This window comes from Loa loa, assembly GCF_000183805.2.
Source record: "Loa loa unplaced genomic scaffold supercont3.301, whole genome shotgun sequence".
NCBI classification, from domain to species: domain Eukaryota; kingdom Metazoa; phylum Nematoda; class Chromadorea; order Rhabditida; family Onchocercidae; genus Loa; species Loa loa.
This window is the reverse complement of record NW_018108481.1, coordinates 57,296-72,557: the sequence shown is the minus strand read 5'-3', so window position 1 is coordinate 72,557 and position 15,262 is coordinate 57,296. Positions and strand designations below refer to the sequence as shown.

The 15,262-nt window shown below is 32.7% G+C and overlaps 2 protein-coding genes across 2 annotated transcripts in view; one reads left to right on the top strand and one right to left on the bottom strand.

The window, feature by feature from the left end:
* LOAG_18417 (hypothetical protein) overlaps nt 1–6,063 on the top strand; it is a gene marked incomplete at its 3' end in the record, with an annotated part of 8,022 nt that extends 1,959 nt beyond the window's left edge. Inside the window, exons 7-22 of the mRNA XM_020451076.1 lie at nt 520–666; nt 1,006–1,211; nt 1,564–1,635; nt 1,774–1,967; nt 2,041–2,196; nt 2,401–2,654; nt 3,116–3,238; nt 3,458–3,613; nt 3,776–3,938; nt 4,143–4,326; nt 4,626–4,751; nt 4,837–5,002; nt 5,185–5,270; nt 5,455–5,580; nt 5,727–5,872; nt 5,951–6,063. Of these exons, the coding sequence (XP_020305174.1) occupies nt 520–666; nt 1,006–1,211; nt 1,564–1,635; nt 1,774–1,967; nt 2,041–2,196; nt 2,401–2,654; nt 3,116–3,238; nt 3,458–3,613; nt 3,776–3,938; nt 4,143–4,326; nt 4,626–4,751; nt 4,837–5,002; nt 5,185–5,270; nt 5,455–5,580; nt 5,727–5,872; nt 5,951–6,063 (2,418 nt within the window). The remainder of the gene's footprint in view (nt 1–519; nt 667–1,005; nt 1,212–1,563; nt 1,636–1,773; nt 1,968–2,040; nt 2,197–2,400; nt 2,655–3,115; nt 3,239–3,457; nt 3,614–3,775; nt 3,939–4,142; nt 4,327–4,625; nt 4,752–4,836; nt 5,003–5,184; nt 5,271–5,454; nt 5,581–5,726; nt 5,873–5,950) is intronic.
* Nucleotides 6,064–6,271: 208 nt separating this feature from the next.
* LOAG_02782 (leucine Rich Repeat family protein) lies at nt 6,272–14,876 on the bottom strand (the record flags this gene model as incomplete). Its single annotated transcript, XM_003138319.1, has 19 exons — nt 6,272–6,532; nt 6,925–7,152; nt 7,350–7,523; nt 7,647–7,739; nt 7,866–8,058; nt 8,397–8,497; nt 8,641–8,823; nt 9,186–9,356; nt 9,689–9,926; nt 10,203–10,480; nt 10,814–11,137; nt 11,327–11,687; nt 11,909–12,132; nt 12,346–12,552; nt 13,481–13,624; nt 13,767–13,952; nt 14,109–14,261; nt 14,355–14,505; nt 14,752–14,876. 19 exons carry the CDS (start codon nt 14,874–14,876, stop codon nt 6,272–6,274), a joined length of 3,795 nt encoding a protein of 1,264 aa, XP_003138367.1.
* Nucleotides 14,877–15,262: the final 386 nt, after the last annotated feature.

The following is a 15,262-nucleotide window of genomic DNA, read 5'->3' as shown; positions in this document are numbered from 1 at the left end:
ATTTAGTTTGTTATCTATATCCGAACTTTTATATTAGTTTTTTAGGCGTTTTTAAACGGATTTTATGCTGTAAAAGATCCTATTTACGCCGATTCACTGCCGAAGCTGTTGCATTTTTGTTACGGAAGTCCAGTGCAGTCGGAAAGCTTACCGTATTTTTGGCTGAAACAGCATACAATGTAAAAATTTTATTTGTTGATAATTGCAAGGAAGTAGGTCGGCTGATCTATGTTTTTAAAGCATCCAAAATTCGAATAATTAAAATTGAAATATCTCTAATTGCAGGAGACCAATAATTCATCACTTATTGATGGCATATCTCGACTATATTTCAATGCTCTGAAGATTACTAAAGGACACTTTCACAGTACAGCTCCGCAAGCAAGTTCTTTGTATCGACTTGATTTGTTTCCTTCTGTTTTCATGCTCAAAATACACAGCAAATGCAAAAATTTTGACTAAATTATTTCATAATGTCACACTGATTTATACTGTATGTTGATGTGAATTGAATTATAGCTGTTGTCAGAAATTTTGCAAGCGTCATTCGAAATTGAGGGAAACGATGTCCGAAATGTTGCGATCCAGGTTTTGGTTGGCACAATATGTCAGTGTAGTATCTACACATCGAAGGAATATAGTGAATTGCTTGTGGATGTTATTCTGGTAATCCTGATTATCTTGGAAAAACTCTTTAAATTTCTAAGAATTTAATTTTTAACAGAGCTGCTCAAATCTTGATTACAAATTATTTTTATTGATCTTGACTTATATTCAAATTTATATTTGATCTGCCACTTTTCAATATATTACTTCACAGAACGCAAAAAAAAATCAGTAAACTTTTCGTGATGACAAGAAGGAGAATAGCGATGGTAAAAGCTTATTGTGTGTGTGTTTAACTTTCATTTCGAATGTTTTATCGCGTAGTTGAAGTTAAAGAAGTTGAATTTCACTATTTTTGACAAGTGTTTCGAGTTCATAGGATCAGAACAAACTTTTTAGAAGCAGTACAAGACAGCTATGATATCATTGGACACAGTGAAAAGTTCAGCATTGGCCAAGCTTTTAAATGCTTGGATAAGCCAAAAGATGGGCAGGTCATTACATAACCCATCATCTCTGTTTCAAGTTATAATAGATGGTGTGAAAAATAGAGCTGGAGAAATGGAGAGAGAAACTATTGGATTGCTAAGCACTGCAATCATGAGGTTAATTTGATAACGCAATTTTTATTTTTCTCAAATCTCAACTGGTTTTGTCTTGGAACGTGTTCATTTATGATAATAGACAACTAAGATTATGCTTTTTTATTTAAATGTTGTCGTTTATCTGGCATTTCTGCAACTTTATAAACCAACTTTGTTCTGGTTTTTCACAATCTCAAAGCCGCTTCCTCTCACTAAATTGTCTTTCCGAAAAAATATTTCAATTATTACCGAAATACCGTTGTAATATTTAAATTATATACATTATTGATACTCTCAGAATTATTCCATTTCCATGAATTCAAATCATCTTGCAGGAATTTGAGCTCAAGAAGAGACATTTGAATATTTTTAGGTATCATGGTGATAGTGAATTACATTCATTGATTACTACAGCAATACGTGTGCTTATGGATGACGACCAGAGGTTCATTCTGTTTTTTTTTTGTTTGTTTGTATGTTTGGGCTAGCAATAAATTGGATTCTAGACTTTGTCTAAGATTTTCGACAAGATATTACAATTTCTATTTTTGAGTTGTCTTCTCATTTCAAATGACACTTTCAGATGCGGTTTCGATGTGATATTAGATTTCCTTTACAACATTTCTGATATTCCTTTGTTTGATATTTGGATAATGCCTATTGTTGGTGCGTTTATGTCACGACTGGTTGTACAGAAGGACGCTCAGATCATCAGCAAAATTTTAAAATTTTATGCGGATATGTGCAATAAACGAAGACCGATTTGGAAGCATAAAGGTAAAAAAGGGATTTGTAAAGGATGGATAAGTCGGCAAAGATGCGCTATTATATGTAATATGCTATTCTTCAGGAAGGCGGATTTGTTTCTTTGATATTTCCAATCATTTGGAAGTACGCAATCGACTCATTGATATCCTGAAATCGGCAGATAAATTTGATGCAGAAATTGTAGGTTGCTGTTTGATGACATATCCTTGGTTATGGAATCAGTCCGAAAATCCAAAAGGTAAGATTGAAAAATTCGTCATGGGACAGATGTTAATACACATGATATAGTCGAGTATCACCATTTTTGCATATCCTTATTCTTTTGCTTCTTTTTTCACAAATTTTAAAATTCAGTATTCCTTACATTTAAAAGAGAAGGAGGAAATAGCATTGGGAGTGGATTTGTTCGTTAATTAGTAACTTATATGTATTTCTGTTTCAGAAATTGCTGTTGTGTTCAAAATTCTTGTAAATTCAATGAGCAGTTTAGACAGTGCTGATGCTCGTTTATCACTTCTTGCTGCAAATGCTTGCTTTCTGTTTGATCCCAATTTATTAAGACAATTTACTCTTGATACCCTGCTGAAATATTACAAAAATATGGGAAGTAACGAGGCAGCTCTGCGCACTTTGGCTTTGATGTTACCGTTTGTTGAGGATTCCGAGAAATTGAAAAATGTTTCTGCTCTGAGCAAGGTTACAGAGTTTTATCTTGGCTTTGTGAAATGTCGGCAGATGATAGTAGTTATAGAAATCAGTTGCATATTCATTTTTTAATTCTAAATGATTATGGAAGAGATTACAACTTCATTTACAATATATAGATAAATTGCTCAGCAAATAGCGGTGGTGGTCTCAAATTTCCAATAATTTGTAAAGAAATTTTTTTATTGGACTAAAAGTTTTGCATATCACAAGTAAACATAAGTTGTATCTTTTTAACAAAATATAACACTTGTAAGTCTTATTTGCTAGTGAAAACACTTTCACATCTATAATGCACATCTGCAATCATTATACCAATGTTTGGCAACTGGAGCAATTATTTCTTTTAATCTCTTGAACCTTACAGACTTTAAAGGGCATCCTCTTCACTATTTTTTAATTTTGCATTCAGTAAACTTATTCTCTTTTGGAATTTTCATTGATTCCTGCAGGTTGCTAATGAAATTTTGCCAATGTTTGGCCACTGGAGCAGTTATGTACGACAAGTTGCTCTGGAAGTCCTGACTCATTTTGATATTCCAATGAATAATGCAGAAAACAACGATGGAACAATTGTAAGTTGATTTATACCTTCAGCGAATAGATTAATTCTAGTTAACTTGAAATTTCAATTTAGTTTTGAAACTTTGAATCAGGCCTATTTGATAAAATTGATTTTTTTCTTTAATCTAAGTATTAACGTAGAAATCTTAGCCTATCAGAAGCACCAAATAACTTAATTGAAAAAGAAAACAAAAATCTATGAACTTTCGATTTTGAAAGCGATTTTTCAGGTTGAAGTAGAAAGTGCTTTTAATCTTCTCCTACGATCCGAAAGAACACCATGGACTTTGGAAGAATACAGGACGCGTTTGATGATTCTACGTCAGCTGACTTACGGCGCACATACGAAATATATGCCACAAGGTTTCGATATAATAATTGAGACGGTAAGTTGCTTTCATTTAGTTGTAAATAATCTATTCTTCTCTTAAAACTGACTGAAACTGTCGTTATATCGCCATTAATAAGGCGAGCGAAAGATTAAATTAAATACCGGGATCTTTCATCACCAAATAATATATTCCAATAAAAATATGTGTACTGTTTAGATTCCTTTGCGTGTTATTATTGGAAATCTCTATGAACCGTTCACAATTGCATGGAACGAGCTGAAAAATATTATCCAAGATTATGCCTATGGATTAAGCATTGATACATTCTTTTCACTATTTTTGCCTTTTATTAATCAGATGGAGTTAAAAAGTCATCATGGTTTGTATTTTGTTAATATTAATGATTTGGTTATCTTAATATTATGTTTCGCTTTTGAGTAATTTTGTATGTTCAAGTGATTTTTTCTCTTTTTTTGTGTCTTTGTCCTGATGACATCCTTATGTATAGATTGCATCCTTCCTATTCTGAATTTTATCAGCTATTAGAATAGGTTTGATTATAATATTATATTTCTTATTGCAGTTATATCTAAAAATAGTGGTAATTCAAATTGTGACATGCTTGACAAAATGACAATTATTGCTGACAAAAGTCCGCGGAATTACGGAGTTTTTCGATTGGAGATGTTTGGGTTTCTTAGTCGCATAAGTGATTTGTGTGAGCGTCGAACTAAACTACTAAGTCCTCTTTTCATTCATTTTGTCAGGTAAGCATAATTTTTATAATTGTACAAAAAAAAAATCGTATTTATCAGAAAAAGCTTGTTTCAATTTTAACTTCGATTTTGGGCATATTAAAATTTTTCCTTCAATTCATTACGGGATGCATCGCTTCAACATATTTCTACTGATGGATAGCACAAGCATCAGCGAGGGATAGGTTTGTTAGAAGCATTGCTAGATTAATTAAGCGTAATAATTTGGGAATAAATATGATCGTTATATGTTGTATAGTCAAATTGTGTATTTTTAGTACATTGATTTGTTGAGTTTTTTCGGATTGCAGAAATGAATATCAACAAGAAAATCTATTGAAAAGACAAGAAAACATCTTATTAGTGACTTCATCTAGTCGTCCTTGTTCTGGAGACGAAGATGATGACAAGGATGATACAAACGACGACCCACAACTGTTAGTTTATAGAATGAATAGGGCAGAGAAGGTTTTTATTTCTGTGTTTTATGTTGATACAATATAAATGATGATGTCCTTATAGATTTGGCCCTGGAAAACCAGATGACAACAAAAGGGAGGAAGAAGATGAATGCGTTGGACGAAAATTGATTAGGAGTAGCCTAATTGCTCTTTTGGATTTGTTCGCAAACTTTACTGCACCAAAAACTATTTGCATGGCTAATGAAATCCGAAATTTATACGACGAGGTAAGCAACGGCTTATTCACCATGCTTGCTTTCTATTTAATGTTTGTTAATGACGTTTAGCTAATTGTTTAGTTCTGGACTGTGACGAGTAGAATAGGATGCCATCGAGAATGTTCTGTGTAACTTAGTTACACATTAGATGTATTATGTTCTTGCTATCGTGGTAACTATATTCTGTTTAGCTTTTGATGGTCGGTGATGAAGCAGTGCAACAACGGGCATTAAAATGCATATTTACCTATAATTATAAATATCTTTCACCATACAGGTTTTTCTTCAAGCTTTACTAATTTCGTGTTTCATAGCTTAAAATTTCAGTCATTGAGGAAGTTCGAACATTAGAGCAGACGACTTATTGGTCAGTTTTATTTTTAGGATTTTAAGAAATTTGAATAAACACTTACATAGTGTTGTTTCGAAAGAGACTTTTTGATGAAAGATTATTATTGCAGAGAATATCTAGAAAATTTGGTGCAGGAACGAAATTTAACCAGTAGTTTGGTGAAGTTTCCAATTGATGATCATAGTTCCGTAATTGACAGCACTCATCGTACTGATGTTATGCCGATTCTGTTGAGGTCAGTGTTTTAGTAATGCAGTATTTTCTCCCCAATTTAGTAATTCATAAACTTCGTTTTCTTTTTCTCTTTATACTTTTGGATCATTACAAAAGATAAGCTGTACGAATGGCTATCAGCTTTATTCCCGAATTTTACTCTTCCAGGCTTCTATACGGAAAATGCAACATACATTGTAAGAAAGATATGACAGACCGACGTACAGCTATATTTCGGTATCTTGCTGGAAGCACATCAGATGAATTGGATTTCTTTTTGAAGTTGCTCTTTGCACCTTTGCTGAAAGTTATCGGTTGGTGATTGTATTACATGCGGGATTGCTGAAGTTATTTCAAGCATAAACATGTAAATATTGGTTCTAAACTTGTAGATGAAGACGAGCACTCACTGGAAGTATTTTGCAAGCGAACAGTTTCAACTTTTGATGCTTCTTCAATGATTCCGTTGCAAATTATCAAAGGGTTTGCCTTTCTTTTCATGTAAAATGTAGTTACTTTTGATGCATGGCAGGTAAAGAAGAGACTATGCGGTAATACATTCGAAATAAGGTTATTGCAGCTGTTTGGTATTTCACTGCATGAATGGATATTTATTTCCCTTTTTAAATAGCAAGGTATCAGGTTTAGCTTTTCATCCTGCAAAATCCAACTAATTGAAGTTTTTATTGTTAAGATTTCTATAAGCAACATAATTAATTCAGTAGTGCCAACAAAAGCGGAAATAAAAGATTAGAGAGAGTACGAATTGAATTACTACTACTGTTGATACTACCCGCTGTGCACGCTGTACGATTTGTTGAAGTGTAAGCATTGTGAAGTGTTGTCCCGCTACCAGCCTGATCAGCGCAGCGAGTATCATCGAGAGGTTGTTCATAGGCTGCGTTAACACTTTGGTAATATTCAATCCAGTCACCGATCCAATTTAGTCGACAGTCGCATATAATTGGGTTACCCTGAAAGTAGTTACAGCTGTACTTCGCTTTCCTTTTAATAACATTGAAGAAATTATTTAACAAATTTATAAGATGTTGTGGGCATTCTTTTTCTGTCAATTTTTTTATATATTGTAATTCTTTTATGAGTAGTTTGCTATGAAATAACCTTACCGATCAGAACGACTGTTCTTTTTCCTATTATTTTTTTAAAATTATTTCCTTTATTCCGTCAAAGCTACATGTTTGGAGGTCCTCATAAGCTCATCTCATATCTCAAAGCTTACTGAGATTTGAAGTGAGCTTAGTAATACTTTTAAATATGTCATTCTTCGTCAGATTTTAATTGACTCTTCTGATGGAAATAGTTACTGTAGGAAATAATACACGATAATGGTTTCTTGAATGCTTACCGTTAGCTGTAGATTGTGCAGTATAGTGCCGTGCTGATTGAGCACGGGTGGTTTGGTATGTGGAAATGGTTCAAGGGTTTGCAAGTGGTTATTCTGTAGTGAAAGTGATAGGAAACGAATAGCAGTTAAAGTGTTGAATATTGATGGTGGAAATACTTCGATTCCAGTATCACGTACTGTTAAGTCTACTTTATAGCCACGTAGTTGCGCAAATGCACCCGTATCGATCTGAAGGATATTCATTCAATTCAGTTCTGATCAAAAGAATTTTAGTTGAAATTAAAGTCATATTAAGCTAGGAAGTTACATGAACCACTTCTAATTTGAGAAAATTAGGCTTTGTCGAGTTTCGATGCCGACAAGTTTTAAAGTTTGTACCATACTACCCATACAAGAATTTGCTCGCAAAATTTTTGATAACATACTTTAAATAATTGTTTCCCAGTGATTACAATCTTACGTAGTAATCTAAGGTCAGCACTGTACATCTGCGTTGTCAAGCGTGCTTCCCTGATTTCTATAGCCAGACTGCGTAATGGAGGTAGATGTTTGAGGATATCTGATATGTTATAAGCCTGTACACGGGGAAGATTGTAAATCTGAAAGTTATAATGAGTTCTAGATTTTTAATGAAAAGAAGATTGTCTACAGGAATAAACTGTGGATTTCCCGGATAGTTGTAGCATTCCCATCAACTGGTAAGGATATGTTAAGATAATCACATGAAAATTGCGTAGATGGCGTAATTTTCGAAACGAATATGGTTCCGGTAGACGAATTAGCTCTTCCATATCGCATAATCTGAGCGTTTCAAGCTGAAATATTAAGATGAACCAACTCAGTTGACCTTGGATGGTGGAACAATCATTTAATAATGATGAAAATCAAAGAAAGCTCTCTGTTGAACTTTATAAAAAATAAGTGGTTTTAGAGACGCTTACATTGTATAGATTTCGAAGATGTCTATCCGTAACTTTAATGACTGGATTCCCGGTAACATTGAGATGTTTCAACTCAACAAGTTCGGCAAACATTTCCGAATCAAGTTCTTTAAAATTATTGTAAGAAATATCGAATGTTACCAATTTACGGTTGTTAATTAGATGTGCCGCGTTCAGTTCATGAATTTTATTGCTGGAATGAATTTTTTTTTAAATATTTTCAGATTTAAACAAATGAGAGGCTACTAGGATTGTTAATGTTAAAATCGAATATTAAATATAAATTTATCATTTGTTTTCCGAGTAATTCAGAATTAATCAAACATGTGAATGTGAACATTCACATGTAATATTCAACGTAAATCGTGGTAAGGAGGCATTGAGGTATAAGTATGAAGTTAATTAAGTACATTGTGAATTAGGGATCTGGACAATGAGCTGCATAATAAAGTGGATTTTGCACGCTGTTTGAAAGACTTCACGTAATTAAACGTTTACTTTCATGACAAAATTTGTTGGATCATTACTTACTTGCTGATATTCAGAAGTCGAAGTCCATGGTTGTAAATTTTTGGTAGTGAAAATAAACCTGTATTTGCTAGATCAAGTATTTCCATAGCGTTACTCAAATCCTGGAAAGCTTTTGGAGTTATACATTTTATTATTTCTGGATAAACTGGATAAGTTTTCCATATTTCCATCAAGGTATTAGTTCAACTAAATTTCAACATTGAATTTTGAACTTAGTATTGAAATAATTACTGGAAAGTGTTACTCGAAATGCGTGTGGATTCCATGATGTGATAGGGTTATGGCTAATATCCAGTTTTATCAGCTTTTGCATTTTTGAAAATGCTGCTTCTTCAATAGTTTCTATATGGTTATCAGCCAAAACTAGTTCCGTTAGATTCTCCATACCATCGAAATCATTTGCATTTATCGATCGGATTCGATTTCCCTAAACCATGCTGTATTCGGATTCTCCAAAAGATGTTAATGCTTATAATTTTCTTATCAATAATCAATCGCATTTAAATAATTGCAGTGCTCAGGTAATTTGATCTATATCGTTATAGTTTGTATATTCCATATTCATCATTCAGTTATGAAATGAACAATCTAAATACTAAAGTATATCTTGTAGCAAAAAAAAAAAGCTATTTTAGCATGACATTCTGTAACTATGATGTGTAGAGTGGCGGTGACAATTAATATAGACGAAATGAAATCGGCAGTGGTATTTTTCATTGAATAAATAATTCTTAGTAGTTTAATTCCTATGAAAAGATGAGTAAAAAACTGAAAGTCAATTAAAATTACCCTTAGATTCAGATTAGTAAGGCTATTTTGGATTGAACTGAATGCGTGGTGAGGTATTTTCTTGAGTTCATTATAAGCAAGATCAAGCTTGTGAACATTATTGACTCCAAATGTGTCTCTATCCAAGCTGATGATGGCATTGTTTCGTAGTATAAGACTGTCGTAAATATTCTGTAAATTTATTCATTAGTAGTTCTTATTATTGAAATTAATTTAAGCAGATAGTATTATTACGATTAGTTTTGTTGAAGAAGAATCCGAAAATACTTCAAGACATATTTAACCAAAAATTCGAATTTCTTAGGATCATTGCAATCTACCAAGTCACCAAGTCAACTTTTTTTTTGACCAAGTCAACTTTTTTTTTATTTGTAAAATATGGTCTTTTAAACTTTCTGATTTGAAGTCATAGTACATACATTGTGCTGGATCGAAACGCTCCAAAATATAGAAAGATGCAAAATTTGAGCCGTTTTTCTTTTTTTATGAAGCCTTTAATGTACCTGCTCTGCAAAGGTGCCTTTATGTAGTATTCTGAGATGATTATGGGATAAATTGAGTTCGGTGAGCCATTTACACATTGCGAATGCATTGCTTTGTACTTCGATTAATTCGTTATGATCTAGTTTGAGAACTTTTAGCTGACCAAAATCATATAGCAAATTTTTCCCGATTGATTGTAATTGATTGTATGCTAGATTGAGGTATGTCAAGGTTCGCTTTGCTGAATGCAAATCAATCCTGCAAATAATTCCGAACATATTCGAATTGGAATCAGGAAGCCGTTGAAGCTGACTTAGAGTTTGAATTATTATGCTGTATAAAGAAATATAATTTCGGTGTAGGAATTGATCCATGGAGGGACTCACTGTTTTCGTATCTTTTGGTATTTCTTGAAAATCTGTTCTTTAAAACGAAATTCCATTCCTTAGTAAATATTATTAACTGATGGAGTCATCGAAGTTTTTCATATTTTAACTTCAAATTAGTCATACTGTATTTCTTAGAATAACTTACGTAATAATACGATTGTGTGATAGATCAAGATGTTTGATATTCACCAAACTTTGAGCCAGAAATGTAAAGTCAAATGTCCGAAGTTGATTGTAACTTAAATCGAGTTGCTCCAGATTATTTAGATTAACGAAAGTTGCCTTGTTTAATTGCTGCAGACGATTTCGAGCCAACGATAAATTCTCTAGGGTTGGTATATCACTTATCGATCGTTCTGTTGTCATACTAATCGCATTTCCGGCCAGACTAAGCTGGCGTAGATTACGTAGCGACGAAAATGTCTGCATATTTTATTTTATTTCAACAAATTACAAAATTTTGCAGGAAAATTTTTTTTTTCGAAATTTCTTTTCAAAATTGATAAATGTTTGCAACTGTATATGTCTAACATTTCAGCTATGGGTTAACTCTTATACCTGTTAATTATGAATAACTTTGTAAACCATAAATTAATCAACTTTGCGCAATTTGCACTACCTTAATGAGCCAGTCACTTCGAGACGTGATCATTCAGTGCTAAGTTAATCACTTTTTACCCTGATATGTTTCTTGTTAAAAAATCAATTTTCATTTTTTTTTCCTGTCCCAAACAATCGGATAATTTAGAAACTTACTAATGTCTGGATACTTGTTAGCTTATTGTTGTTAAGTGTCAGTTGTTCCAAACTGTCCATATTGTTGAATGCTCCAGTGGAAATATAGTTAATATGGCCAAAAGCCAAATTCAGGGAACGTAAATTTGGTGCAGAGTGACTAGAAAATGTACGATTTGTGATGTGTTGGAGTTTTGTACGAGTGAGCGACAGACGCTGTAGAAATTGAAGACTGCGGAGGAAATAATCAGGTAGAATGGTTATCGGATTATCATCCAAAAGTAGATAACGTAGCCGTTTTATATTACCAAGGGTAGTAATGGGGAATTGATTGAGTTGGTTGCTCTGAAATAAAACATAATCTTCAAATGAAGTTAGATGCTTTATAATATAAAATATATAAATAATATATGTTGTTATGTTATACTTGAAGATCATGAAGGATATATTATGCTTAATATAGGCAAAATCTTCAATTAGTAATAATGGCTAAATTTAGAAAAAAAACAAGAAATCGATTCTACTAACAGTTACCTGTAGAAAAAGGGACTCGAGACCTTCAAGTCGTTCAAAGGCATTATCATTAAGATAGCTGATACGATTGTGCGATAAATCCAGATATGCTAGTGAGCTCATGTAAAGGAAAGAACCAGAATCAGTAATATTTTCGATCAGGTTTCCAGCCAGATTCAACTTTAGTAAACTTGTTCCAGTACCATCAAATTTCCCGAAAGCTAAGCGTTGTATGTACCGAATCCTATTCTTTGACAAATCGAGATGTCGTAATCGACTCATCCCATTCAGTACTTGGGTTGGTATCTCGGTTAACCGATTAAATGCTAGGAGAAGCTCGGTTAAAACTGGTTTCAAGTTATTAATCATGTTGGTATCCAGTCTGTAAATGATAACCCATATTTCCTAAAGCGATTATAGTAGGACCTAATACTTATTACCTAATGTGACGAAATTGGAATGATTTAAGGTTGCGTCAAGGAAATGTAGTTAGCTACAATTATTATCATGACATATTGATTTACGAAAGATTACCGGTATTTTTACTGGCTGAAATTTATTCTTTCCTTTTCATTTCATAAGTAAAGAAGAAAGTTAACTTACACAGTCAGCTTATTGCCATTCATGTTTAAAATCTCCAATGTCCGTAACGGTTGCAAAGCATTTGGTAGTTGATGTAATTGATTCTCCTCCAAATTTATCCATTTCAACGATTTGGCCATATTTTTGAATGTACCTACTGGTATATGTACTATCCTATTATAGCTTAAATCGATTTGTTGCATTTGACTGATTGAATTAAAGGCAGCTCCGGATATTGCTGAAATCTGAAAGTTAAAAGTAAGTTTCCGGAATCTTTTCTCAAGTTTTATGTCTTTCTTGCAATGTACTTCTGATTTAACTTTCATGGCTGAGGATTAACCAAACCATTCGTTTACAGATTGTGAGTATAAGGAGGGATGATTTCTTATCATAAGGCTTAATTTGTTAAATTTCCATTTCTAATTTGATTTCTGACATTATAATGTTTAAGATTTTACCTGGTTGTAGCTTAAATCTAATCGACCAAATTTCTGGAAACTGTCAAAAGCGTTATCTTTGATATATTTGATTCGATTATTGCTTAGTTTTAGATCAATCTCCGAAACAAATTTCACTTCGGGGTTGTTACCAATTTCAGTAATATTATTACTCTCTAGATCTAAAGTGCGTAACTGTTTCAACTCTCGTAGCGCAAGGTATGGTATCTGGAAATTTACAATATATGACCAGTGTATTTTTATATTACTACACATTTTTACGTGATTTCATTGTCATTATACAGTATACGTTTGATTTAGACGCTCAGTGCGAAGTTTTATCAATGCACCATATCAGGATATTACCCTTTCCTGATTACATAACAAATATGACATTAATGCATACTGATAAAATGTCGTAATATGTAGCACGTTGTTGTTGATGTTTGAAATCTAGTTGATAAAATCTTAATCTGGTATTTGAGAATCAATTGGAAGCATCTAATACTGAGACGAACCAGTAGGATACCTGCTAGTATTAGTTTCAATTAATGTGAGCTTGCAACTTAGTAAAATTCTTTAGCTATCGTAGGAGATTAGAAACTGTGGATTCTTTGTAAAAGCTGGAATCATTAATTCAAATCTTACCCATCTCTTATATACTTCTTGTAATCCTTCAAATTTTCCTCTCTTGCTTTCTTTGGAATTTTATTATCATAACTACTGCTGTCATCACAGCATGTTACTTCTTTTACTTCATATAAATTTACTTTTTAAGTCTTATTTCTTTATCCTTCTGGATTTATTAAAGTTGTAAAGTTTGTTAAGCAAAGAGTTTTTATCAGCTGAGTGATCACCTTAACATCGTAGTTTTTTGAATGCTTCTCGGAATTCTAAATATTTTACGAGCCGGAGATATGGAACTATGAGCTTAGACAGCTTTTAGTGAAACTTTATATTTACTGAGAAACTGGTTTATAACATCGAAAAGGAGCCATTTGGTGAACAGATGAAAGGAATCTAAAAAGTTTTAGAACTTTACGAAGCCTCCAAATTTTCGTTCAGCTACTATTTAATTGAGATCATAAACCATAGTTTTTTAAACGAAGATTTTTAGATATGATCGATGATCTTTATAAAAAAATATAATGGGTACCTCGGGGATGAGGTTATTTTTCAAATCCAGGAACCAAACTGTCGTTGGTAATGCTAGTTTTTCAATCTCAGTAATCCGATTATTTGAAAGAGTTAACACTTGGAGTGGTAGTCGTAGAAGCGATTTTTTTGGTAGCATAGTTATCTGTAAAAAAAAGGAGTATGAGGTTTTTGAGTATTGAGAGGGTATTTGCTCTAGGTATTTTGAAAATTTGAAAGTACCGTGAACTGGCTATTTGAGCATTCGTAGTGCATATTGATAGTAGGATTGAAATGAGCCTGATAACCTGATTATAGTCGAGATGTAGGGAGTGAAGATTTTTGAGTTGAGTTTCATCGAATGTATTTGATTTAATTTCGGATATCATATTATGAGTCAAGTGCAGATATCGAAGTTGATAAAGGTATGTCATCGCCGAGGATGGTATTGACGTCAGGCTGTTCTGATTTAGTGTTAGTTGGTAAAGTTTGTTCTGAAAGAAAAAAAAACCAAAAAGTTTTGTTTCTCGAATTAATCAATTTCTGGCATGCATCGGAAATGCAAGCACCCTCTTCTGATGTTTGAGAGATTTATTTATTATTTTTTTTTGAAATGTCCGATAAAATAAGGGATGAATAGATTCTTCGACCTCAAGACCACGAAACGCGTTCACATTAATTGTTTCGATATGATTATTGGTGAAATCGAGAATTTGAATATTGTGATGTTTGAATGCATCCTGATTGATAAATGCTACACTACTGTGCATAATCGATAGTGCAACGATGTTATAAACCGTATCCTAAAATGAATAAAACTTACTCATTTTTCTCTTACCTTAATTAATTGTGTGCTAAAAATAATCTAGTGATGGAAATTCTACAATTAGGCTAACATTATGAGAGAAAAGTGATCGATTATCATATGGAATGGTTGGTATGATTGTCCATGGTTGACGGTAACATTTCACATGAATGTTACTACCCTCACCATCAAGATTTTCGCAACTGCATGTTTTCCATTTGGAGTGTGGTGTTGGATCGAATCTATAAATAAATCATATCCCATAGATTCCTTTCATTCATAAAATAATTTTATTCATAGAGGTGAGAACAAGAAATTAGAGAAAATGCTTTAATTAAGGCTGTGTTAATTAAATAAGCTCAATGTGGTAAGAGAAAATCATTACAATCTAGAGGTTATAATAATTTCTTGTTAACTGATATATAATAGTTTTAAATTTGTGGATGAGATAAAGGAATAAGACATTCTGATTCAAAAAAAAAATTTACAAGCATTCTTGTTTGGTGAAAATTCCTGAAGATTGTACGAAGACTGCTCGTGCAACAATGATAATATTGAATAGAAATAGACATATTGGAAGTTTCTTGAATTCTCGTAAATTCACTACATACATAGGCATGATTGATCATCCTCTTTTTTTACATGGATTATCTGTTTTTGAATTATATTCAATTTCTTCTTAACCCATTAGTTTTCTTCTTTCTTTTTTTTCATACGATATTTTATTTCCAAAATCTGAAATGTTAAGTTCGAGTTGGGGGTAAACTAGGACATTTTAAGTTTGTAAAAAACCAAAGAAAAAAGCTAGGCCAGCAAACTAGGGCAATAACATCACAAGCAATAAAAAAACAAAACAAAACAAAACAAAAACACGTTAGGATAACACGAATTGAACCATGCATGTGATAGTTGAATGTTCAATGTTATTTTGATGGCCCAAACCTCATCGTGAAGATAATTTAGAGCAAACCAAAAATGGAATGCCTAGAAAAGTCAATA